This window comes from Arvicanthis niloticus, chromosome 20 (genome assembly GCF_011762505.2).
Source record: "Arvicanthis niloticus isolate mArvNil1 chromosome 20, mArvNil1.pat.X, whole genome shotgun sequence".
NCBI lineage: Eukaryota > Metazoa > Chordata > Mammalia > Rodentia > Muridae > Arvicanthis > Arvicanthis niloticus.
Window position 1 is genome coordinate 2,704,440 of NC_047677.1, and position 26,352 is coordinate 2,730,791.

The following is a 26,352-nucleotide window of genomic DNA, read 5'->3' on the forward strand; positions in this document are numbered from 1 at the left end:
TGGGAGATTCTTCCTTGGTGGCTACCGATCGATCATAGTGCCAAAGGGTGTTATGTGAGCTGCTGGGGAGAAGAGTCATCAATAGGCCTATCCAGCTGTGGATCTGACGAGTCATTCTGACCTAGCGAGTAAGATATGCCCATGGGTGTAAAAATGACACGTAAGTTATGGGGGAAACAAATGAAAGTTATGGGGGAAACAAGATATGTTTGGATTGGCTTTGAAGTCAGCTTTATGGAGAGAACTCATGCCTGCTATTGTACATTTGGTAAGAACACCTATGGGTGACGAAATCATAGCCGATAGCTTGGAACCTACGATTATCGTTTTGCTAAGTGGAAAACGATATCATGAAGCTGCCTTCTGGGTACCTAGGGTCCGATTCACAGATCAGTGCTGCTGTCAGTCTTTCTCAGAGACACATCTTTCTGTATTATAAATCAGTTAGTGCAGAGGGTCACGACTGGTAAGTCCTTGGCCTTAAGTGGGACATCTCTGTGGTTTCCTGCTAGATGGCTCACAGAGTAACTTAGAAGATGGTGGTATAGCAGCTGGAGGTTGGAAATTTCTTCAAGACAGTGTCTTCTGAACATAGGATACCCACTGCTCTCAGGAACTCGCCGAAGCTGTGGTTATTTGCATATAACCTGCTCAAAACTGGACTTGGCTGATTTTGCCCTGCATGGAGCAGGAATTCATGAGGCCCTACCCGTTACTGAGGGTTGACTAGCTGTTAATGCATGCTGAAGGGGGTGGTTTAATTTTCTTCAGTGGTGTAGCCAGTGACACATTACTCATATTACAGTAAACAATCCCTCTCCAAAGATGCTAGTGCAAGAACTGAGTGGATCAGTAGAAAATTAAAAGACATCAAAACAGGAGGACATTTGCTGGCAATGCTTTTTACCAAAGTGTGACAAAGAATGTAGATAAACAAAGGGAATGGGGTGGGGTGGGGTGGTGAGACTCAGTATATAGATGTATGAAATTGTCAAATAATTAAAAAAAAACCCAAAAGCTAATTTTTACACTAAAAAAAGCAAACAAAGACCCTATTTCCTGAATAAATATGCCGCCATATCTGGAGAGAAACTTTCATTTTCCTGGAAACACTAGCATAGCCAGGGGAATTACTGAATCTGGCTAAACTGAGAAGTCTATCTGATACGAGGATAGAATATATGGCTGGATTTGGGAAATTTATTGCCTTCAAACCATTCATCAGTTGTTTTGGCATCAGTAACTATTGGCATCTGAATATTGTACACTTGTAAGGCCCCATACTTTACATGTCCAGTATGTTCTGTTTCTTTTTAAATTCCCTACTGGGTTATCAATGAAATCTTAGGTTTCCACTGCAAGTAACACCACCATTTTCTTAAAGAAAATGCATTTTTTAAAAATTTCATATTTGTACAGTGTGTTAGCTTATATTCACCTCCACTATTCCACCTCCACACTCCCTTCTTTCTAACAAGTTATTTTTAACAATTATTTTATGTGTATAGTGTTGGCATGCCTGTATGTCTGTAAACCACATATGTGTAGTGCCAAGGATGTCGAAGGAGGGCATCAGATCTCGGGGGACTGGACTTACAGAAGGTTGTGATTCACTATGTTGGTGCTGGAAATTGAACCTGAGTCCACTGGAAAAGCAGCCAGTGGTCTTAACCAGCAATCCAAACTGCCCAAACAAAACACAGAATTGACTTGTGTTGCCTATATCCTCATGGATGTTGGGCCGTCCTCTGGAGCATGGCCACACCCTTAAAGACCAAGGACTCACCAGCTCCCAGAAGCCAGTTGTCCACAGGTCTTTTAGCTAGTGATGAGAGCTCAAGAGCTACTTCCTGTCTGTCATGTAGCATTTCCTTAGTGAAATAAATAATTGCCCTGTAGTGAATTGTTAGTTTCTTTTCTGTTATAGAGTGCCATCTTCATAGGCAGGCAACAGTTGTTATATTTGTTGTAATACCACCCAATCTCCAGTTGATAGTTTGGCTTCCTTTGCCCTGATTTTATTAACTGCCTCTTCTCGTTCTGTCCCCTCCCTCCTTCCTACAGGTCAAGGTTAGGGTAAGTGCCACTCTTCTTCTGGATTAACCCCTCCCCCGGGCGCGTCAGCGAGGTGACGTCAGGCGCAGCCGGGGCGTTTCCCGTGAGGCCCGCCCAGCAGATCCTTAGGTGTCTGTTGTTCCTGTCCGGGGCGGCCTGAGCTCTGCTGGTAATAACGAACGCCAGACGCCTAGCATCCGACGCTAGCCTCCGCTAATTCCCGGTCTCCAAACCCAGAGCCCAGTCTTCCGGCACAACGCCACTCACCCACGGCCCCGCCCCTGGGCTCGAGCTGTGGTTTCCTAGGGAACGACGCTGAGCGTCGGCGGCGATTGGGCCGGGTCGCGCGTGCGCAGTGCGCTATGTTGGTGGCGACCCCGCGGTGGTTGCGGAGATTTGACTGCTGCACGGCATGGCCCATTTCTCCAGCGAGGATGAGGTGATGCTACAGGCGATGCTCCGGCAGCTGTTCCAGAGCGTGAAGGAGAAAATCACCGGAGCTCCCTCCTTGGAGTGCGCAGAGGAGATCCTCTTGCGGCTGGAGGAGACTGACGAAAATTTTCACAAGTAAAAATCGAGTTTATAAGTTTTTAAGCAAACAAACCACTGGTCCAGGAAAGCTGGAAATGATTTGGATAGAGATTTATTTGATTTTTTTTTTTTGTCCCATTGCTGAATTTATCTTTTTTTTTTTTCAAAGTGATTTTTGTAGAGCCTCTTCTGCCTGTATGTTCTCTTCGGTCACAGCTTCTTAAGAATAGCAATTGTAAATTATTCTGTTCTTTAAAGAACAATCTTAACATAAGGGAATTTCTTTCACATTACCTAAAAGTAGTGACCCCCGCCCCTCGCCGCCCCAGGTCCTTATTTGTGTTTTTGTTGGTCTATCACTTCAGTGCCTGCTGTAGGAAGCCACTCAGGACTGGAAGGGCCTCCCATACTGAAGTAGGTCAGGACTGGGTGCCTGTGTAGGGGTAGGGGACCCTTGCAAATGCCCTAGATGCACTGAAAGGGAGCAGGTTGCCCGGCTTTGAGGAGCACGGAGAAAGGAAGTGTTTAGGTGCTACCTGAAGGACCTCTTACAATGCAAACGCTCCTTAGACATAAAGATACTTAGGGTTCTATGCGTTTCTTTGGTGTTTGTTCATGTAATGAATTAAGCCTCTCAGTTTCAAAGTCTACCTCCAGGCGCCCGGTCAGTTGTAGCCTTTTAAAATCTAGTGTTTGACTCTCACAGATACTTTCCTTTTGATGTTGCATTTGTCTGTATATTGACTTGGTTTTCAGGTGCTGGGGATGGAACCCTAGCCTCATGCCCGATAGGAGACAGTTTCTGTTGCTTTTATTGACTTTTGGATATCCCGAAGTTCAGTTTCTAGAAATGGGCATTAAAGAGACCCCTCAGTCCTTTAACGTTCTATGTAAAAGGTTACGTTTACTTGCAGTTTTATGGTGGTGGTCTTTACAATGTCCTCAGGTTCTCACGGGAATTTTAAAGATGTACAAAGAATAACTGTAGAGCTTCCAATTTAATAGTCAGGATTTTTGATACCTGCTTGCTGTGTTGCCCAGCAAGTCATGCCCAGGATAGCCCGGAAATGACTACTGAACCCCATCGTCCCAAGTGGTGAGAGTATGTATCAGCAGACTCAGCTTGATTTTTTTAAACTTACGATTATGCTTCTGGTTTCCTTTGTTTTTGCTTATTTCCATATTAAATTGGTGCTGATCACAATGATTGGATGATACTCTGGTTTAGACATACTTGCAGTCAGTTTTGTTGTTGTTTTGCTTTCTTTTGGTCATAGCTTTATTATTTTAAAAGCACAATATAGAAGATTTGGTAACTTCTTAAGTTAAGGCGGATTTATTATATATCCATTTGTTTGTTTTTATGACAGGATTTCACTGGGTAGCTTTGATTAGCCTGAAACTTGCTATGTAGACAAGGCTGGCCTCAAACTCACAGAGGTTCACTTGGCTCTGCCTCTAGGGAGTTGGGACAGCAGGTGCATACCACTACACCTGGCACATTCGTGCTTTAAAAATAGTAAGTCAGCAGTTTAATTATTTTATTTTGGGATTTAAAAAAATTTATATTTTCAAACTAATTTACATAAAGATTTTCCTTAGTATTCTGGTACCTTTATATTTATAAAGTCTGCAATTATATCTCCATTTTATCATTCCATTTATCAAAAGCTTATATGGATACTGAGTTTCTGGGATATTAGCAATTTTATAAGTAGATGCTGTTGGAGATAATTGAGTCAGTAAGTAGTGTAATTTCAGGTGTAACAAACCAAAGTGGGAGAAAGTGTGGTCATTGAGAGAGAAGTAAGTACAGACAGTACCAGTGCAGAGATTTGTCATGTGGAGATAATGGCCTGTCCCTTCCTTCAGCAGCCTCTGTTGTTTTTCTCTCTAAGCTGCAGAGCCACATTCTCCTCCCTTCCTTTAATATGGCAGGAAACACTTGAGACCTCTAGAAGGGGAGAAGGAGAGAGTACATGTTTTATGTCTCTTTCTGCCTCTGTCTCTCTCTCTCTCTCTCTCCACACACACACACACACACACACACACACACACACACGATATGAAATATACTTTTTGGTTTTCTGTAGTTTTGTATCAGTTTTTCAAGAAAGTCACAAGTTCAACCTTAAAAAACAGTCACTCAGTTCTCTTGGGAAATGTAGGTAATAACACTGGAGACGGAACAGTGGAAACATACTTGCCGTTACCCAGCTTAGCAGTATTTTCCTATGCAAGGTAAGGTTTTCGTTAGTGGAGGAAGCAAGGAAGCTTATGGCTGTGTATTTGGAGCTGCCTCGGAGATGTGGTAGCTTCCACTTGTCTCTCCTTATAAGCAAAAAAACCCTGCAAGATTCAGATGTGAATCTTTGAGGTCATTTTAAAATTCTTTCTATCTTTTTTTTTTTTTGTTTTGGTTTTTTTGTTTTTAACACTGGCTCTACCCTCAGCTGCAGGAGAATATATTAAAAAGATATTTTCTGGTGTCACTGAAAGGAAGTTTAGACTTTTTCAATTTATTTTTAAAGTTACAAGATATGTGTGTGATATTTTGCAAGAAAAATACCTATGACACCTATGTAGTATGTTGTTTGTACATTAGAATTCTCACTGTAATTCAGTATTATGACAGGACTGTATCGTGTCAGTTGCTCAGGTATTGGTCAGTCTAAGATACAGAACTTTCTGGCATGATGGTGTGCATCTGTAATCCTAGGACTCAGGATGCTGATGCAGGAGGATTTTGAGATTGAGGACAGCTTGAGCTACATAGAGAAATCCTGCTCCTCTGCCTTAACTCTCTAACTGAATAACAGCAAAGAATTAGGGGCTGGAGGTGTTCTTGCCAACATTTGTTATTTATTTTCTTAATGACAAGGCAAAAACATCATGATTTGTTACAGGCCTTTGTGTGCGAGATTTCCTGGATCTGATTAATAACTGAGAGTGTGATATTTACTACATTTTATTTTTATGTTTCTTTCAGCTATGAATTTGTGAAATACCTCAGACAGCACATATGTAACACACTAGGGTCTATGATTGAAGAAGAAATGGAAAAATGCACATCTGATCAGAATCAGGGGGAGGAGTCTGGCTACGACACCGTTGTACAGCATGTTACCAAAAGAACACAGGAGTCCAAAGAGTGAGTATGACCATAACAGTTATGTACGTGTTTTACAACGTATATACTCCTCACTCTGCAGGGCCTCTGCCTTCCCGCGTCAGTGGGCTTCTTTAGCTTCTTCTGCAGATACTCCAATCAAAATTATAGATCTAAAAATTAAGATCTAGGCCAGGCAGTGGTGGCACTCAGGAGGTAGAGGGAGATGAGACAAATCTCTGAGTTCAAGATTAGCCTGGTCTACAGAACTGGTTCCAGGACAGGCAAGGCTGCACAGAGAAATCCTGTCTGGAAAAAAAAATTTAAAGTCTAGAATCTACATACAAGTGGGAACATGTGATATTTTTCTTGGTGGATGTAAGTTGCATCACTTAATGTAGTATTTTCCAGTTCCATTTTCCTGAAAATTTAATTTTTTTTATAGATGAATAAAATTCCATTATATGTAAATGACAGAATTTCCTTATGTATCAATTGGGGGACATCCAAGCTAGTATCATTTCTTAGGTATTGTGAACAGAGCAGTAAAAAATATGGATATGCAAATATCTCTGTAACCGAATATGTAGTCTTTTGGGTATATGGCCAAAAATAGTATGGCTGGAGCATAGGGTAGTTTTATTTTTAGCTTTTTAAGAATTTTCTATATTGATTGGCATAGTGGCTGCACTGTTTATAGTCCTGCCAATGGTGAGTAAAGGCTCCTCTTCCCCCACAGCCTCCCCAGCCTTTGTTGTCATTTCATTTCTTGATGATAGCCATTCTGACGGGGGGGGGGGGGTGAGGTATGCGATGAAACTCCCAAGTTTCAATGTAGCATTACTTTATGTCACACTGGGAGCTAACAGTGCAGAACACTATAAAGTGTTTAGATATTTGCATTTTTTTTTCTTTTAAGAACTCTCTGGGTTCATGGATATTTATTTATTGGACTCAGTTGTTTGTTTTGATGTTTAGTTTTTTTGAATTGTTTATACTAATAGTAATCCTTTGTAGGACATATACCTTTGGCTGTTATACTTTACATTTCATGAAATCTCATATAATTGGTCTTATTTTCTGAGTGATTGAGTCCTCTTCAGAAACTCCATCCCTTTGTGAAGGACACTCCTTTTTGCCCTCTGGAAGTTTCAGAGAATCAGGTCTTATGCTGAGGACTTTGATCTGTTCGGAGTTGACTTTTTGTTGTTGTTTTGAGGCAGGATTTTTCTGTATATCCCTGGCTGTTTTGGAACTCATTTGGTAGGCTAGGCTGCCCTTGAACTCACAGAGATCTGCCTGCCAGTGTTAGTACTAAAGGTGTGTACCACCGTTCCTGGCTGGCTGACTTATGTGCAGTGAGAGATAGTAGGATCTTCTATTCTTCTAAATGTAGAAATGTAGTTTCTCCAGCCCCTTCTGCAGAAGCTTGTAGAGATGAGTTTGGGCTACACAGCTTTGTGCTCTTGGCGGGTCATGCTCCTCCAGCCACCAGCCCAGCAGCTCCCTGGATCTGCGACTGAAACACACACACACACACACACACACACACACACACACACACACACACAGAGACACACAGACACACAGACACACACACAGACACACACACACACATACAGACACACACACACACACAGACATACACACAGACACACACACACAGACACACACACACACACACACACACACACGCTTATTTTAAATATGCCATCTAGCTCAATGACTGGTCAGTTCTATTCCTCTGCCTGCTACCCCAGGCCCAGTCAGGGAAGTGGCCAGTGGTCACTTACCCGAATTCTTACATGGCTCTTTGGCTATCTCTCCTGCAGCTCTAAATCTGATCTATCTCCCACTGCATCAAGGTGATCCTTTTCCTCCTCCTTTCTGCCCTAGCAAATCTAAAGGTCCCACCCCATCTTCCTTTGCCCAGCCATTGGCTGTTGGCTCTTTATTGATCAATCAAAAACCAATTTGGGACAAGGACCTTCAGCATTTGGACACACAGATTCCTGATTAAATCAAAGCATTAGAACTGATTCTCAACAAACACTTTTCTTTCTGGATTGTGTAAATGTTGTGAGTCTTAAATAGTGTTCCCACCTTTCCTATTTTATGGACTAGTTTGAGAAGCAATGGTGTTATTTCTCCTCCAAAGGTTTTATGGAATTCCTCCATGCATCAGTTCATCTGAGTCTGAACATTTCTTTAGTAGGGACATTTTAAGTTACTGTTTCAACCTTATTGCTTGCTATAGAGCCACTTAAATTGTCTAACTCATCTTGATTGAATTTTGTAGATCACATGCATTTAGAAATGTATCCATTCCTTTTAGATTTTCCAATTTCAGTATGCGATGTTTTCAAGATAAACCCAATAAAATTGAGTCTTATCTCTCTTTCGTTTAGTTTGGCTAAGGGTTTGTCAATATTATATATCTTTTCAAAGAACCAATTCTACATTAACTTTATTAATTTCTGCACTGATCTTTTAAAAATATGTTTTTATTAACTTCCTGAGAATTTCATAATTCATATGATGTATATTTATCATATTTATCCCCACTTAATCTGCTTAAGTCCTCCCAGATACACCCTCTCATCCTTCACCCTTCCAACTTCTTGTCCCTGTTTTTTAAGCCCATTGAATACAATTAGATGTACTCATTGATACCCATGGATGGGTGTGGGGCCATCCACTGGAGCATGGTGGACCTACCAGGGGTCACAGCTTTAATATAAACTGTTGTCATCTAGAAGCCATCAGCTGTCCATAGCTCATCAGCTAGGAGTAAGGGCTTGTGAGCACCTCTCTTCTCTGATCATAGTGATTTCTTTCCATCTACTGATTTCAAGTTTGGCTCCTTTTTCTTTTTTAGGTTTATAAAATAGACAATTAAATTATATGTTTGAGATAGATCTCTATGATTTATTAGGTCCTTAGAACTATACGCTTGTCTAGGACAGCTTTATTTGTATAGCATACTGTGTGTGTGTGTGTGTGTTGTCTGTTTATTTTCATTTGATTCTAGGAATTTCTTTTGCTTCCTTCATGATATTTTTAAAGCCCATTTATCATTCTGTGGTGTGTTGTCTAATGTCCACGAGTTGGTATGTGTTCTAGGGTCACATTCCAATATGACCACAAGGAGTGGTTTTAGTTTTCCTATAGTTGTCGACTTTTGCTTTGTGCCCTTATATGTGATCTGTTTTGGAAAAAGTTCTATTGGCTGCTGAGAAGAACATATTCTCTGGAGCATTTGAATTGAGTGGCCTGAAGATCCCTGATCAGTCCGTTTGATGTACAGAGTCATCTTTGATCAATGATGTCATCTGGTTTTGTTGTTGCTATTGAGAAGTTCCATCCGTGCTGAGAGTGAGATGTTGTCACCTGTTACTGTTGTGCTAGACTTAATCTGTAACTTAACATCTAAGAGAATTTATTTCATGAAACTGAATGCATCTTGGTTCTGGGAAGGGATGTTTAAAATTATAATGGCCTCTAGTGGATTATTCCCTTATGAGTCTAAAGTGACATTAGGTCTGCTTTGTTAGATGTTTACAGCTGTGACATCTGCTTGGGTCCTAGGTCCATTTGCTTGATGCGCCTTTTTTCATTCTTTCAAGCTGATTGTCTGCCTGCGAGGTGAGATGTGTTTCTCAGAGGCAGCAAGTACATGCTCTTGAGTTTTGGTTCACTCACTTCTTTGTGTCTTTGACTGGGAAATTTAGACCAATAATGCTCAGAGTTATTATTGAAAGTGTATATTGATTTCGGCCTTTTGTAGTATTGTTTTCTTTCTCTTCCTCTACCATTCAACTATTATCAACTATTATTCTAGTGTTGTTTATACTGCAGTGTAGTGCATAGTCTTTTTTTTTCTTTCTTTTTTCAATTAGAAGGGTACTTTTATATTTTTTTTGGGGGGGGCATGTCCTAGTGGTCATAATTTCTTTAGCCTATTTTTATCACAGAAAAATTTTATTTTTTTTCTGTCACTTATGACAAATAGCTTTGCTAGGTATAGTATTCTGGGTTGGCAATTATCTTTGAGAACTCAAAGTACACCTATCCAGGACCTTCTGGATTTAACGTTCTAGTTTTGAGCAATCTGCTGATGTTCTGATGGGCTTGTCTTTGTAATTTAGTGTTTTTCTCTTGTTACTTTCAATAACTTTTATAAGCATCCAAAAATCGCTGAAGGAAGACCCCACCCTTAAATAGTATGCGAAGACAAAGAAAAAGAACTTTTATTCTGCAGAAACAATCAGCATTCTATGGTCAACCATTCTCCAAAATGACACCTCCGACCAAGGCATGTACTTCATATATATGAAGCAGGCCTTCATATATGGAACCAGAGGAATTCTCTAGAAAAATTAGGTAACCTCTACTGTGATAGGTACAGGCCAAAGCGGTGACATTAGTATAACTTTGATTGGTTACTATGTTAGTTCTATATCTAGAGAGTGGTTAGGTAATCTAATATTTCATTCCTTAGTGCTGGGGAGGTCACAGGGGTCCACTTCTGATTGGCTTGTGACAGGTGGTCAGTGGTCTGCATTCCTATGTCATGAAGGTTTAATGACAGGATAAGGTAGGACTTCCCCAGCACAGATGCCCTATCCTGGGATAAGATATTACCTATTCTTGTGGTTATTTATCCCCAGGCTGTTCTTTGGGAAGGGGTTTTATGATCTTGTTCTGGGCTTTATGGTCTGTTCCTGGAGCTGGTGCCTTATGGCCTTCTTTTAAAATCATCCCTGGTCTTTGAATGGAGACAAACGGGCTCCTTAAATGGAGACAAATGGGGTTTATGTTGTCCTTTCATTTTCTTTGTTCTGCATATTTAGTGTTTGACCTATGATATGGTGATGATGTTGTCTCCTGGTCTTGTCTATTTGGTATCCTGAGTGTCTCCTGTCTAGATTGGCATCTCCTTTCCTAAGTCTGCAGAATTTTCTGTTGAAATTCTCGAAGAAACATTTCCTATTCCTGTAGAACTAGAATCTTCACATTTTATATCTATTGTCTCTAAGTTTGGTCTTTTCAGGGTGTTGTGCATATCTTGAGCTTCTCACTGGACTCGTTTTTATTTCTTCTTTTGCCTAGTTTGATGGCTGCCATTCCTCAACTTTGTGTTCAAGCTCAGATATTCTGTCCTCTCCTTGATCTTTCCTATTCAGGGGACTTTGCACAGAGCTCTTTATTTGATTTCCTAGGCTTTTCATTTCCAGCATCTCAGATTTTATTTTTCTTTGGGATTTCTGTCTCTTTACTGTATTTTTCTTTCATAGCTTGCACTCTGTTCTTTGTTTTATTCAGTTGTTTGCATTCTCAATCAGTAGCTAATCTTCTTCTTTGAACTCACACATATATACATATGTGGTTCTGATCATTCCCTTGTGTTTCTTTCTTTCTGTGATTTCCTTTAATTCTCATTATATGCCATAGCTGCAGTCTAAGTGGATTGTGGGAAGGTTATGTTGTTACGTTTGGTGTTTCTTATATTTCTGTGCTTGGTTTTTTTTTTTTTTTTTTTTTTTTTTTTTTTTTTTTTTTGCAACACACACACACACACACACACACACACACACACACACACACACACACACACATTTTGACTTTTATGTGACAGAATTGAGTGTGTGTTCAGAAAATAGTTCCTTAGCCCAGGAACTCAGTATGCCTAATCAAAACTCTATGTTTTTTTTTTTCCCTTTCTTATTTTGAATAGAACAATAACTGCAGTAGCAGCCATGGCTGCTTTAATGTTGTGCTGAACAATTAAACTAGACTCCCTCCTTTCTGCAATACCATTGTGGGATAAACACCCAAGGATAGTACAGAAATCGAGACCCTCTCAAGGCATATAGAGAAGTCAAAGTTAATTAGCACAACATCAGAAATGGTGCACGTGCAGTGAGTTGAAGGGTGAGCTTCTCAGATCCCTCTGGTTCCACATGATGTTGTGTTGCGGGGCGGGGAGCTGGAGCCCTTGGACTCTGCAGCCTCGGTGTTCTGGGGTTTCAGGCATGTAGGGAAGATTCTAAGTTCTCTTCTGGTAGTTCCCTTGGACCCCAACTAACACTTGTGCAGGCCAGGTCTGCTGTTCTCTCCACAATAATACTTCATTAGGATTTCTTGACAGTCTATAAATTGGCTAAGTTTTAGAAGCTATTCTTAGTGCTTTCCATAATTTCAGTTAACTCAGTCATTCTGGATTTCTGACAGGGTTGAAGACCTATAGTCTCATAGCCAATCCTGGCTATTTACTTTGAGAGAAAAGATCTGAGTGGGTGGTTTTCAGCTGACATTCATTCTAAAGCCAAGAAAAAAGCCAGGTTCAAAACTAAGTGTTTTAGTTAGGAGAGATGACAGAGGTTCTGGTTAGTCAACAAAATGATGGATTGGGTATTAAGTCTCTCTTGTACCTCACTGGTACAATTAGGAATAATTATGCTCTAATTGTATTTTGAGAGAAAAGTGTTATTTTAACAGGAAGAGTGATATGTAGGAGGAGCTAAGGTGGGAGGAGTACCGAGAGGAAGAGATGGAGTAAGGAGAGGAGACGCTGAAGGAGAGGAGAAGCTAGGTGATGAGAGAGAGAAAGAGAGAGAAAGGGGTGTGGCATGGAGGCAGATGTTCACGTGTCTCCACCAGTCAAAGATAGTTTATATATCTAGGTTGGGTATTGGGTTACACTTCTGATTGAGCATTACGAAACTTATAAAGCGTTTGATTAACATTTTTAAAAAATTGCATAAAAGCAAAAAGGAAAAGGGGGCATGGGATAGGGGTTTTCTAGGGAGGGGAAATGGGGAAAGGGGATGGCATCTGAAATGTAAATATATATATATATGATTTCTTGACAGCCATGCCCCTCACATCCTATAGTGCAGTGGTTCTCAACTTGTGTGTCACTTCTCCTTTGGGGGTTTAACGACCCTTTCACAGGGGTCATACATCAGCTACCCGGCATATCAGATATTCATGTTACAATTCACAAGAGCAGCAAAATTATGGTTATGAAGTGCAACAGAAATAATTTTATGGTGGGGGAATCACCACAACATCTGGAATTGTATTAAAGGGTCGCAGCATTAGGAAGGTTGAGAAGCACTCCTGTAGAACAAATACAAGGCTCTGTGTAGCCCACAGGGCTGGCCATGAGCTCCCTGCACACACTCCTAAGCTGTTAGCCACCTTGTTTTTCATACTTCTCCCACCATGCCAGTTTTGCTCTTTATTAAACAGTCCAGTCTGTGCATCTCTCAGGAATGCCCTCAGTTTGCCTCGCTGGGTAAAGTGCCCTTTTCTTAGACTACATGGGGGCGTCTTAGTTTACTGTCATAAAAGACCTTTGTAAGGCCTTTTGTTCTCAGTTCTGCTTAAACCAGTAACCTTTCCTTGCTCAGGCTATTTTCTTATTTTGCTCTCTCCCTTTCAGCTCTCTTATCACTAATAAAGGATAACATCTATATCTGTCTTCTGCTCATTTCAGTGTTTGCTCACCAGGATGGGTGTTCTACAAAGCTCAATTTTTATATGATTTTTTTTTTGTTTTCTATTTCTGTATCTTAATGCCTAGAAAGTGTCTTGTGTATGTTAGATACTTACTAATTAAGTGAAAGTGTTTTATTTGCCACTATAAATAGTTTTATGTTACAAATTACAATACTTTCAATGTTTATTCTCTAGCAGTGTTCAAAGCTTGGTCATTATTATGGCAGAATTACGAGGTGATGAAACCCTGAAGAGAGGCTAAATACAAGAGAATTAGGTCATTGAAGACAGCTGGCTCAGAGGGGATTAAGGCAGTTCTTGGACCCTTATTAGTTTTAGCAAGAGAGTGAACAAGCATGCATGCTTGCCACAGGGAACGAGATAAAAAGGGATGTTATAAAAAGCAAATCTGCCCCCTCTCTTTCTGCTGCCTTCTGATCTCATCACATTATCTACCCCTTTCTCAAACAGTCTTGATATTTTCATGTGAATTGTCGTGAACTCTTGACCAGAGCTGGGCAGAAACTGGTGTAAGCTTGTGATCCCTCAACCTCTGAGATACACCTCTTTCCTTTATTAATGTATCTGGGCTCAAGTTTACTTTTAGCAAGGAAAACAGATTGATGCTGACAGCAAACTCTCTTTAGCAGTAGTCCTCCCACCCCCGTTTATATATCAAGTACTCGTTATACGTTGAACGAGCAACCACAATGTGGTATACTGTAAAGATGAATACGATGTTTTCTACCCTATACTAATCCATACCATAAAGAGAAACTGAATGTACAATAGTTTCAGTTCTATGTGATAAGTGCTATGATGCATGCAAAAGGCTGAATGGAAATATAAAGGAAGAAATATATTAGGCAAAATATGTAATGAATAACTGTAACTGAGAAGCATCAAAACATAAGCCTCAAAGAAATTAATGTATCTGCAGGAGCACACAAATGAGGGATTGGTGGGTGTTCAGTGTCCTCCTCCCAGGTGGCAGGTTCCTTTCATTGTGGTATTTCATTGTCTCTTATGGCAGAGGTTGACAAATGTTTTCTATAAAAGGACATAAAATAAGCATTTTAGATTTGCTCCCTGTACCTTGTATGAACAGTATGAAAATAGCCTTAAGTAATGCATAATAGAAAGAGTCTGCATGTGCTTCAGTAGAATTTATTTAATGGAAAGTCAGTTTAGAACAATAAAGTAATATCTTAGATGCTTTTCTATTGCTGTGAAAAATTCCACCAACTAGAGTTCAGGGACTTAAACATGTGAGCCCACAGGGGCTATTCTGATGTAAACCACCACAGATAATAATCTGCCAACCCAGTATCAGAGATACTGGAATTTGTACTTGCGTATTTATCAGCTCCTGTAGTGTAAAGCATGAAGTCGAGTTTACTTTTAAAGTAAACTTTCAAAAGCTAGTCTGGACAGGAGTTGTGTTTCTTCTGTGACAACTACTATTTATTGTTGTTACCTACTGGGGAGAAGTGGCAGTATATAGATATTATTCCAAAAAGAATGCTAAAATTACTCGGACAATAGAAGCCCTTTAATGATAAGTGCAGAGTTTTATATGACACTATTAAAAAATTATTTTAAAAATCTCTGTGTAAGCTATTTAACTTGTTCAACTTTGGTTCATCCATGTATAAAATTTAAGACAGTTATTACCTCACAAAGATTTAAAAGGGCTTAATGGGTGTTTGTCTTATGGTTTGTGAACTATGGATAATAGACTTTAAGTTGTATAGAGTTCTTGAGAAAATGACTCAAAGGTCACGTGGCAGCAGTACATTTTTATTGTAGTAATTCCAACCACCTCCCTAATTAAACATTTTGATGTTTACTTCTCCAATTTTGGCACATACAAGAGCATCCTTTTAGGTATTTCATGTTATTTAATGAGTCTGGAAGCACATAGGCAGGTCTCCATTGTTGATCTGGTTTTCCCCAGTGTTTATGCGAATGTTTCTTGAAGCGTTGTAGGAGGGTCTGGGTGGTGTCCACATCCTGTATCTGCCTCCATTTGCCTTCTCACAACTCCAGTAGCTGCTGCTGGCTTTCAGTTCATTTAACCCTCCATACTTATGATCAGCTGAATAGGTTTTTAAGATCACTGCTCTTATGTTCTTTTCTGACCTTTTTCATGAAAGTTTTTACAGAAGATTCATAATTGTCTTTTTAATAAAATTTTGTTAAAAGCATTTATGTTCAAATGGAAATCTCAGATATTCTATGGATTTAATAATCCTCATGTTTTTTTTTTTTTACTTTTTATACTTCTCCATTAAACTACTAAATTGTGTGTCTGTCTTTCTGCCTCTTCTTTTTTTCTCATCTCTCTCATGCTCCCTCCCTTTTCTCTAACCTTTCTCCCTCCCTCCCTCCCTCCCTCCCTCCCTCCCTCCCTCCCTCTCTCTCTCTTTCTTTCTTTCTTTCTTTCTTTCTCAGTAGGCTTGCACTAATTCTGCCTGTCTCCACTTAGACAGCTAGAATTAAAGGCATACCACACTACATCCAGAAAAATCACCAGATTGTAAATTTTAAAGGAACGGAGACATCGAGATGCACATTTGAACATTCCTAACTACAAAGAGTGCCGAGAGAGCATAGTTTAGCTACTGTCCAATTACTGAGGAAGGGAAGAACAGCCTTTTGTTTCTTTGAGACATAGTCTCACTCTGTAGCACTGGCTGTCCTGGAACTTGCTTTGTAGGTCGGGCTAGCATTGAATTTTCAAAGACATACTTCTCCCTGCTTCTTAGGGGCTGGGATTAAAGGGCTGTGCCACCATGCCTGTCCAGAACATCTTTTGATGGACAGATCTTAATGGATATAAGAACTCTTTCCTTCCTCCCTCCCTCCCTCCTTCTGACCGTGCATTCCTCTGTGTGTCAGGCTGCTCTTGATCTCACCATGGTGCACAGACTGGTTCCAGGGTATCTATCCATCTCCCCTTCATCCTTGGAGATACTGCATGCACATGTTACACAGAAACACATACAGGCAAAACACATAAAATGCTAAAGTAAAAAGAAGTCTTAAAATGATATGTTTTCTCCGTTAGAGACATTTTTAGACTTACAGAGTTGAGGGGATGTAAAAATTTCCTTAGTTTTATGTCTTACTTCAAGAATCTGTTTTTTGCCACCACTTATAATTGTTTCTGTGGCTTTTCTTGGAAAGTAGCCACTGACTACTTAACTCCTACTTAGATCCCGAGAAAACATAGAACGTCTTAGTCGAGGCTGTGGGTGCCCATAGACATGAAGAAATGAAGAAAGGAGGGTGGAGAAGTGAGAGAGAACTGAGGAGAGGGACTGGAATGAACTGTGCTGTGTCATAGCCTGACTATGGTGTGGTGTGAATATTTTCTTGTGTTGCTGGTAACAGAAATGCTTGCCACTAAGACAGCTTGGCTTAGAGCTGTATTGATTTTTACCACATTACTTCATATTTCCAGATGTAAAAAAAACTATAAGAAATCATATGCTTTTGGAATTCCTTTTTTACATTTTCTAAGTTTTGAAAACAGGATTTTTCTGTGCAGCCCTGGCATTTCGCCAGCCTGTTGTGCCCTTTTTTATTTTTTTTTTGAAACAGAAGCTTAGCTTTTCTCTGTTAGCATTATGTTCTTAATTTTTTTTTTCTTTTTCACAGAAAAAAAAGTACTTGAGTATCCCGAGTTCATTTACTAAGTCTCCCTTTAATTTAAAGGTATAAGGAAATGATGCATTCTCTGAAGAACATGATGATGGTGGTGGTCCAGTCAATGATCAACAAATCTGAGGAAGATGAGACCCGAAGTCAGGACAGGCAGAGGAAAATGCAGAAGGAGCAGAGTGGCAGCTGCTGCACAGACAATTGCTCCGACAGTGACTCCTCCTTCAATCAGGTGGGCTGTACCCTTTGGTAAGCCAGGCTGTGTAAGCAGAGCATCCTGGGATGTGTAAACCGAGCATCGTGGGCTGTGTAAGTGCACAGAGGGTAATCTGAGCACAAGTAAGCATGCATACTTACTCCTTTCTGTTCCTGACTATGTGTGTGCTATGACTAACTGTTCAAGTCCCTGCCTGATGGAATCCCCTCTGTGACACACTGTACCCTGTAATTGTAAGTTCAGGTTCTTTCTTCTCTGAGTTCCTTTATAGCAGTATATCTTCTGACACCAACAGACACTGGAACAGAGATTTTGCATTTCTACTAACCAAGACCTAAGTAGAAATACCTGTCATTTGATTATAGCAGGAATAGGAAAAAGGTAGGCTTGAGACTAGATTAGTCCTAATAGAAGACAAGGGAAAGCAGCTGGACATATGCCAGCAGCCCCCGACAAGCTTCCAGGTCAAACTTGGTCAGTCTGTCCACCTGCATCAGTTGTCAACAGATGTCAGAAGGCTCTTGCCGCTCTGCAGTGGGTACAGATGGTCAAGAAGACGATCCTGCATGTTTCAGGGCCTGGCCTTAATTTCTGGCACCATAGATAAAGAAGGTCATACTCAGAAAGTAGACCTAAGCATGTTGCAAAGATCGCTTGGAGAAGCTCAGATCAACATGAAGAAATAGATGCACAGTAGCACCGTTGGGACTGCACGGTTGCACAGTGCTGACTCAGAAGTGGTCAGAGCTGGCTCACAGTTGCTGTGCTTAGTTGCCATTGCATTCTTGCTCAGGAGAGACTCTGTTGAGTTGTGAACTCTACAAGTCAGGCTGACGCGATGTCACAGAGGATGGGAGAGACTGAGAGTTTCCCATGTTACAGCTCTTGGGAAGAAGATAACCTTAGTGTATTCATGGGCTTGGTTTAGTTGCTTAACTGAACCTCTTTAGAAATTAAAAGACAGACTTTCATCCTAGGACTTAGGAGCTCACCATTAAATGATATTACTTATTTAATGAGCCTCTTTAATACACTGAAACAAGAGAAAAAGTAACATCGTTAATATGCCCGGGCCCAAATGAAAGTTTTCAGATCTATGTAAGCTTAATTGAGTAGCTAGGAGTTTATCACTTGCTAATTCCCAAATGTTGAGTCAGTTCTAGTGATTAGAATAACAGAGCTTTCTGGTTTTGAGTGAATGAAGTCATAATTCCATATATTTTTGTTTTTAAGTTTTGTTTTGCTGGGATTCTTCAAATGAAACCTTCTGATCTGTGGCTTTTGCATGCGCACAGGCAATATTTGAATCATCTAGCATCTACCTTGTGAATCTGATTGTCTCAGGAAAGTTTAACTGGGTTGAAAGTGAACTCTGTCCATGAGGACACTGTCTGCACTTTCTGAAAGACATTCATAACATGTGAATGCTAGAATATACCAGATAGCTCTTTCAGGCTTGTGTGCTCGAAGAGGTGTGTGGGCATGCCTTTGCTTGTTAGAGATGCTTTGACAGGAAACTGATCAAGGTCTGGCTGAATTACTCTATAAAGGTCCCGACTCCAATCATTCCTAAGCATCAGCCAGTGTTTTCTTTCATGACTGTGAGGTTGATGACGAGTGGGAGAAGCGCAGTGCAGCCCCTGCTCTAGTCCACCCGGTGTGTACACACCAGGTACTTTATGTTGACATACCAGTCAGTGACAGGAAAAGGCCAAGGGAGTGATGAGCTTTCCTCCTGATACTTGTTGAACTGACAGCTGTCTCTGTCTCAGGGACTAAGGTCAGAGACTCATCACTTGACCATATACCTCTGTCTGTGAGAAACTGTTTATTAGTGTGAAATCATCTGTTGCCCATATAAGTAAGCCACCTTGGATCAGCCCACAAGAAAGATAGCCTTTTAGGAGTAGCTGGTCTTATACCTTGCCATCAGCTAGCTTACTGTTAGTATAATAGAGCTGTTACTATTACCACTCATTGCTTGCTGCTGGACACTGGATCCTTTACTATGACAGCAAGAAGACGGACTCTGTGCCTTGTAAGAACTCCATTAACCACTGCCAGCCTTATTGATCCCTTCAGGATCGGTACTTGCTCTGGGCTGAAATCAATGTATCTGGATTTTTCTTTTCTATAATCAAAACCTACAGTGAGCATCCAAATGAATGGGTTTCATCATGACGTTTCATGCACGTTTGTCATTCATTATACTTGTTCTCATTCACCTGCTTCTTCCACTGCCTCAGCATCCTCAATGCCTTTTACTTGCTAGTCTCCTCCCTTCTCCCAAGCAGGTTCAATTGTACCTTCATGACCTTTGCACACACACAGATTTACATCTAGATTTTGCAAACAAAAACCAGGGTGGCATTCGTCACTCTGAGTCTGGCTTATCTCTCTTACACAGTGACCACAGCTCTATGCATTTTTCTTCAGTGTCTATTTATTTTTAATTTATGGCTGGCTAAATTTCCATGGTGTCTATGTATGATTTTCTTTTATCTATTCATCTTTTGATAGACATCCAAGGTGACTCCATTTCTCAGTTATTAAAATAGAGCAACAGTAAACATGCATGCAGACGCATCTTTGTGGTGTGTTGAGTTACAGTTCTTAAATACGTAACACACCTATGGTTGGGGCATATTAGACTTCTATTTTCAGGTTTTTGAGTAATGTCTGTATTGATTTCCAAGTAGCTGCTTTCATTTATGTTTCTACCAGCTGTGTAAAGGGTCTCTTTCCTCATAACCTCACCATTCTGACAGGGGTTAACCAGACTCTGGTTCAAAGCTATTTTAAACTGCATTTCCCTGACAGTTCACAGCTATTGAACATTGTTCACATGTATATTTGCCATTTGCACATCCTTTATTGAGAACTATGTATTTGGCTTAGCAACTCATCTATTGATTGAGTGATTTTTTTATCTGTTTAATTTTAGCCAAATTAATTTTAGGCATTAATCCTTGTTTAATGTAAAAATGACAGAAAATGGCTTCACATTCTGTAGATCACCCATTCATTCTGGTGATTGTGATTTAATTTTGGTGTTGTATTTTTATGAATGGAATAGTCCTTTCATTATTATTTGAAATATTGTAATTTGACTGTATCTGTATTTTAATCTATTGCTGAAAAACTGGAGACTATTTATATATATAGTCTTCCAGATACTGAAAAATACAGAAGGGATAATAGGTTTTACCAAAAGTTAGAGCAGAGCAATGGAAGAGTTTGGTTTTGGGCTCTTTCCTGCTGAAAAATTGGAATATTCCCTCCAATATACATTAAGATTTCACAATTCTTGTCCTTTCTTTCTGCCATCTTCTCCTCTCATAGTATTTAGCACAGTACAAAACAAGTGTTATGTTGCTTTGTAATGGGCTTGCTGTTCTCTTAAGAGAAACCTACCTCAGGCGGTATAGTTTATATGAAGAAGATGCCATCTTCATATAAGGGACTTTCAGCTGTTGCTCTTACATTGTTAGCTGTTTCGGACATTAGCTTCTTCTTTGCTTTATAAGAAACTTCACATTGTGATGAACCATCCTTTGGTTCTTGTGATAGGCAGAGTAATTGCCCTCCCTAAGATGTCCATGTGCTAATCCTTAGAACCTGTGAGCATGGTATTACTGAGTTGTCTTTATGTGCAGAAGTGCAGTGGGCTCCTCATGGCTTTACAGAATCACAGGGGTTTATATGCGAAAAGCCCAAGGGGCTCAGGGTAGAGGGTGTGGTGTACAGGCTGCCAGGGTTCCTGGACTGATGTGTCTGTGGGCTTGCAGATGGCATAGAAGGCCAGGAAGCTCAGACAGGCTTTAGAAGCTGAAAAAGGCAGGGAATGGATTCCTTTTTCTGGGAATAGCACAGGTTCCATTTTATTGCTAGAATCTGAGTTCATCCCGTTGGAATTTGTTGAGTGCCTTTTTCCTGTCCTAGGTGTAGTTCTCCTAATCAGTTCTCCTAATGGATTATTATTTTCCACACCTCTTCAAACTTTAATGTCTCCAGCTTAACCCGTTTTCTGGCATCTTCTGAAATCCTCCAGACTCTGCGGTGCTCTATGCCCGGATGACATGGACAGTACAGTGGCCATTCTCAGCCTCATCAGGACTGAGTAAGATCGGGGTAGCACAACTGCCACCTGCTGGACTCCTCCATGTTCAGCTCTGGTTGATGTTTTCTGTTTGGTTATTTTTCTTAATGGTTGTTTCAAAAAAAAAAAAAAAAAAAAAAAAAAAAAAAAAAAAAAAAAAAAAAAAAAAAAAAAAAAAAACCAAAAAGGCAAGAGCCTAAAATCTTAAAAATATAGAGGTGAAAGAGGAAGATGGGTGAGACTTTTAAAATCGAGAATATCATCCAGCTTCATTAAGATCAGATAGTTTGAGAGAACACCTGGGTAGGTAAGGCTTAAGTTTATGTTTGCCTGTTTCCTGAGGAGGCAGTTTGACACCAGAAAACTAAAGTACTTTGATTAAGCATGCTAATATTTCTTTTTAAATGAATACTTCACTGCTTCTTCATCACTGAAAATAACAACAGACTTTGTATTTTTACATGTAGCACTTTTAATGGAGAGCACAGATTTCTTTTTGATCAGTGTAACTAAAACATCCAGGAAATTTTGGAATAAGCTTAACATTTAAGAACACTAGAATATTCTTTTGGTTTTGAAATTATTTCAAGTTTATTTATAAGTAGGTACTATGATTTTAGAAAGGATATTTCAGGTGAGCCTCATTAATTCTGAATCTATCTTGAGCTAAGTCAGTCTGCAATAGACTACAGCTGAACTACTGATGAACTTTGACCTTCGTTCTCAACCTCAAATTTCTTTTTGAACTTTTATTTAAAAAGTTTATTAACAAAGTTTTACCAGCGTCCTAGTTATGGGTTCTCTTGTTATGATAAAACACCATGACCAAAAGCAACTTGGGCAGGAGATAGTTTATTTCTGCTTACAATTCTCAAGTTATACTTAATCAGTTATGGATATCAAGACAGGAACCTGGAGGTAGGATCTGAAACTGAAGCCACGGAACAATGTGATTTGCTGACTTGCTCAGCCTGTTTCATAGTTAACCTAGGCCACCTCACAGAGGTGCCAGTGGCCACAATGGGCTGGGCATTTCCACATCAACCACCAATCAAGGAAATGTCCTATAGATTTGCCTATAGCCACATACGAAGAGATGGCGGTACAACAGCAGGCTGGGGCCTCTCATATCAATCAAGAAAATATTTTACAGACATGCCCACAGGCCAGTCTGATGAAGGCAGTTCTTCATATGAGCTTCCATCTTCTCAGAGGACTCTAGGTTATGTCAAGGTGACAGTAAAAACTAATCAGGATAAAGACAAACATTAATTAAGGTAGCAATGGAAGATCATGTCAGAACAACAGGTGACAGTTACTATAAAGCACTATATACACATAAATCCAAAAAGTTTTGACCATCTATTGTTCTCCTTTATACTACACTTAGAAATGACTTCTTTAGTTTCTGCTTTAACACATGCAATTATATATCTTAATTCTTTCTGGAAGCTTCTTATATTGTCATGGTCACATCTGTTACCTACAACAGATCCATGTGGTGCCTTCCAGATTAAGCCACAGAGACTGCTTAACCCCCTCAGGAGCTTTTCATCCAGACAGTATTTAGAACCACTGAAAATCCAGGAAATATGCATTGAAGTAAACACTTTATATGCACTAGTTAAGTATGTTCTAGTTAGGTGTTGTGACTATTTACACATATCCAATAGGAAGCAACAGCACAAAAGCAGTTTTTAATATAGTGCAGGCCAGCTTTAAGTCAGATTAGACTAGCGGTATATATGAGCCTCTCTTGGTATTTTATATGAAAGGTTACAGAAGGTTTTGGGGGAGTATTTTGGAATGGTTGATGAGGACCAGATTGTGAAGTGAAGGCAAAGGTTATGCTTTAGTCATTATTTATAGATCCTAGCTATAAAACTGGAATGCTCAGTAAATATTCAAGACAGGTTATGTTCTGCGGCTATGTTGTGTTATGCTCACACAGCAAAGGGAAATCATTTCAAGGTTTTATAGAGAAGTGCTTTCAAGAGGACTTCCACTATGTTGTAGGTGTAGGAGCATGGAGGGGCATAGTTGTCAGGAGACAAGTTGGAAGGCGGTCTCTGTTGTTAGAAGAAACAATGAGAATTTGGACTGAGGAGGCTTGGTAGTAATACATAGAAAATGATCCATAAACTTCACTGATGAACTCTAAAAGTTGGTGCAAATCAGAACCAAGGTTGTAGCTATGGTTGTTTTTCTGTTTTGTTTTGTTTTTTTTTTTTTGTTTTAGTTCCAATGGCGGTTGAATTTGGTGCTGTGATTCGAATAGAGACTCAGATGTGGAGACTCAGATGGGGAGACATGGTCAAGTTAGGTTTTCCATATCAGATGGTACTAGAATGACAAGTAGCAAAAAAAAAAAAAAAAAAAAAAAGCACATTCTCCTGATAAAATGTTTGTATTGGAGCTAACACAGTATAATTTATTTGTGAAGTTTAACTGTAGACAAATAGGTGACAGGTGAGGTGGCTCATGCTTTTAGTACGAGTCGAGGCAGAATTGTCAGAGGAGATATTAAGAGATATTTGGTGTCTTATTTTGATCGACACCCTTTAATTAATGAATTGATCAAGTTAATGAACTAATTTAAAAATTTCTAGTGAAGATTTTTTGATGTAGCTGACCTTGAACTCTGAAACCTGCTGCATGGGTCTAGCATTTTTGAGTTTACAGATGTATGCACCTTGCCCATTAGGTTCCTTGGGTTGGGTAAATCTCACGTCAAAAAAGAAAGTTAATTAGCTACAGTGAATGATCACAGGATGTTAAAGACAATAAAGCTGAACAGTAGGTGGTGGCACATCCGTGTGCTCCCTGTACTTTGTATTTGTAAGTGGATTCAGGAGGATAAGGAGTTCCAAAGGCCAGCTTTGGCTACACAGGGAGTTCATCAAGTGCTGCCTGGCTATGGACTGACTTCTGAAGAAGCAGAAATGAAAGATCTTTAAATGTGGTATCTTATTTGTATATCTCCTGTTGTAATAATACACCGTAAAGAAGGCAACTTATAAAAGAAATGATTTAATTTGAGGATCATGGTTCCAATGGGTCAAACCCCATGGCATCATAGCAGGGATAATGACAGCTGGCAGGTAGTGATGTCTCTGGAGCAGTAGCTGAATGCTCACAAGTAAGAAGGCAGAGAGAGCTAACTGGGAGTGGTCTAGCTCACCCCCAGTGACACACCTCTTCCACAAGGCCACACCCACTAACCCTTTTCAAATAGTTCCACCAACTGGGGAGCAAGTATTCATGCATATGAGCCTATAGAGGCCATTTCTCCATTCAAACCAGCATGTTGATCAGTGACAGAGGAGGAGAAAGTTGAGGAACTACAATGTTGGTGAGCTATGACAATTTTGTAAAGTATAACGTTAGAGATTTCAGTATCTGGGAGGGATATTGCACATAAAGAGACTAAAACCTGAAGTCTTTTTTATATCAGCCACTTAAAAGAGATGAATTCTGTTAAGAACTAAGGATTATCTTTTAATTGGCTGCTACTTAGCATAATACTGCTTGTCTCATCAAGTGTAACAGAATGTTCAAGTAATTGCTTGCTCACCATTTGTCACAGCTGTTATGGAGCTTGTAACAGTATTGGAGATAAGAATGGATTACTGCGGGTATCAGTGAATTATGTTTTCAGATTTCTTCTTCAATAGACTGTTGTAGGTGAAAAGCAGTTATTTCATATTTTCTTATATAGATAATAGAGAAATGTAAGATTTGCTTGAAAATTTTCAAATTTTAATAATGATAAAGGAAAGCACTGCCGAGGGCCAGCCCCCGGCTTGGGGGAGAAGGGAGAGAGAAATGCAGCTTCTTCCTTCTTCTCCTCCTCAGTCTGGTTCTTCTTGAGGCAGTCCCTTTGCTACTGTAGCTGACCTGCAGTCAGCGATCCAGTGGCCAGAAACTGGCACTTGCATCCCAGACCTAAGACCAGCAAGGAGTTAAGTAAATAGCCTTGTACTATCCTAAAAACTTCTTCTGAGGATAAGAGACTGCAGGCTAGGGTGATTAACACCTGTAGCCTAACAGCAGAGGATTAGGCAACGTGGCCTTTGTTCTATCTCAGCAGGAACTGCTGGGCTCTACTTGCGGCTGGGTCGCAGGAAGAAAAGACACTTAGAAAAGTTACTATAGAGTTTATTAAGTGTTAAAAGTATCCTATGAAAGCTATCTGAGGGGAAAAGCAGAAAGGTCCTAAGTGGGAAAAAGGAAGACTTCTTTTCTATTTGGGAAAAGGAAAATTTCTTATTCTATCTCTATTTCTATCTTCTATTCTAACTCTCTATTCTAACTAACCTAACTCACTATTCTAACTAACTGACTATTCTAACTAACTCTATTCTAACTAACTCCTTTGTCTCTGTCTTCACTATTTATACACCATTCAGAGTACATGATCACATGTTACAAGGTTCATCACAAGTTCACACCAAAATTCAAATCATAAATTGAAATAGAAGTTTACAACAGAGAATGTTTACATGAATATCCATTAGAAGTAATTATCTAACTAGACATTCATCACCTGTTTAGCTCCACAGGTTCGCAGAAAGTTTGAAACTATAAATTAGTGAAGTTTTGTATAGAAGAACCCAGGCAATATTTTCTCTTCTGTCCTCGTACCTATAATAAATCGTGGATTTCCTCTAGTGACCTAGGTTAATTGTTTTACAATCTCTTGGAATGTGCTCTGAGTAGGAGAAGGTCCAGTTACTATCTCTCTCAGGGCAATTAACACTCAGGAGACTGGCAGAGTTCTCATTGCAGTTTGACTATGCCTGAGGGACTTAACAGCAGTCCTGTTATAAAAGAGCTTAATAATCACTGATATAATTTTAGGAATTCTTATAGGATCATCATTAAGACTTAAGAAGTCATCTATTTGCCTATATAGTATCACTACAAGAGAGTACATCTTTGTGGATCTGCAGAGATCTGCTACAAAGGGGAGTGCTATTGCTTAGTGATAGTTGCATATGTGTAATAGTAATAATAATGGGAAAAGCATATTAATAGCAGGAATCTTTCCTAAAATCACATCCACCACAGCCTTGCTAATGGGGCACACTCGTTGCAGATTATATAATAATCTGAGGCAAGCATTTCAGGATGATCATCTGCTCATTATTAGCTTGTCCCATTATGGCT

General features: G+C 39.8%; 1 protein-coding gene across 4 annotated transcripts in view; it reads left to right on the forward strand.

Annotated features, from left to right (window-relative positions):
- The first annotated feature begins 2,211 nt into the window (after positions 1 to 2,211).
- Tbc1d32 (TBC1 domain family member 32) overlaps positions 2,212 to 26,352 on the forward strand; it is a 210,303-nt gene continuing 186,162 nt past the window's right edge. Inside the window, exons 1-3 of one of the 4 annotated variants that reach the window (XM_076917033.1) lie at positions 2,214 to 2,622; positions 5,576 to 5,737; positions 16,922 to 17,099. In XM_076917033.1, coding sequence (XP_076773148.1) covers positions 2,468 to 2,622; positions 5,576 to 5,737; positions 16,922 to 17,099 — 495 coding nt within the window. In that variant the 5' untranslated portion in view covers positions 2,214 to 2,467. Of the gene's footprint in view, positions 2,623 to 4,860; positions 4,964 to 5,575; positions 5,738 to 16,921; positions 17,100 to 26,352 lie in introns of those variants that run through there. The other 3 variants (XM_034524089.2, XM_076917035.1, XM_076917034.1) reach the window with 3 other exon arrangements.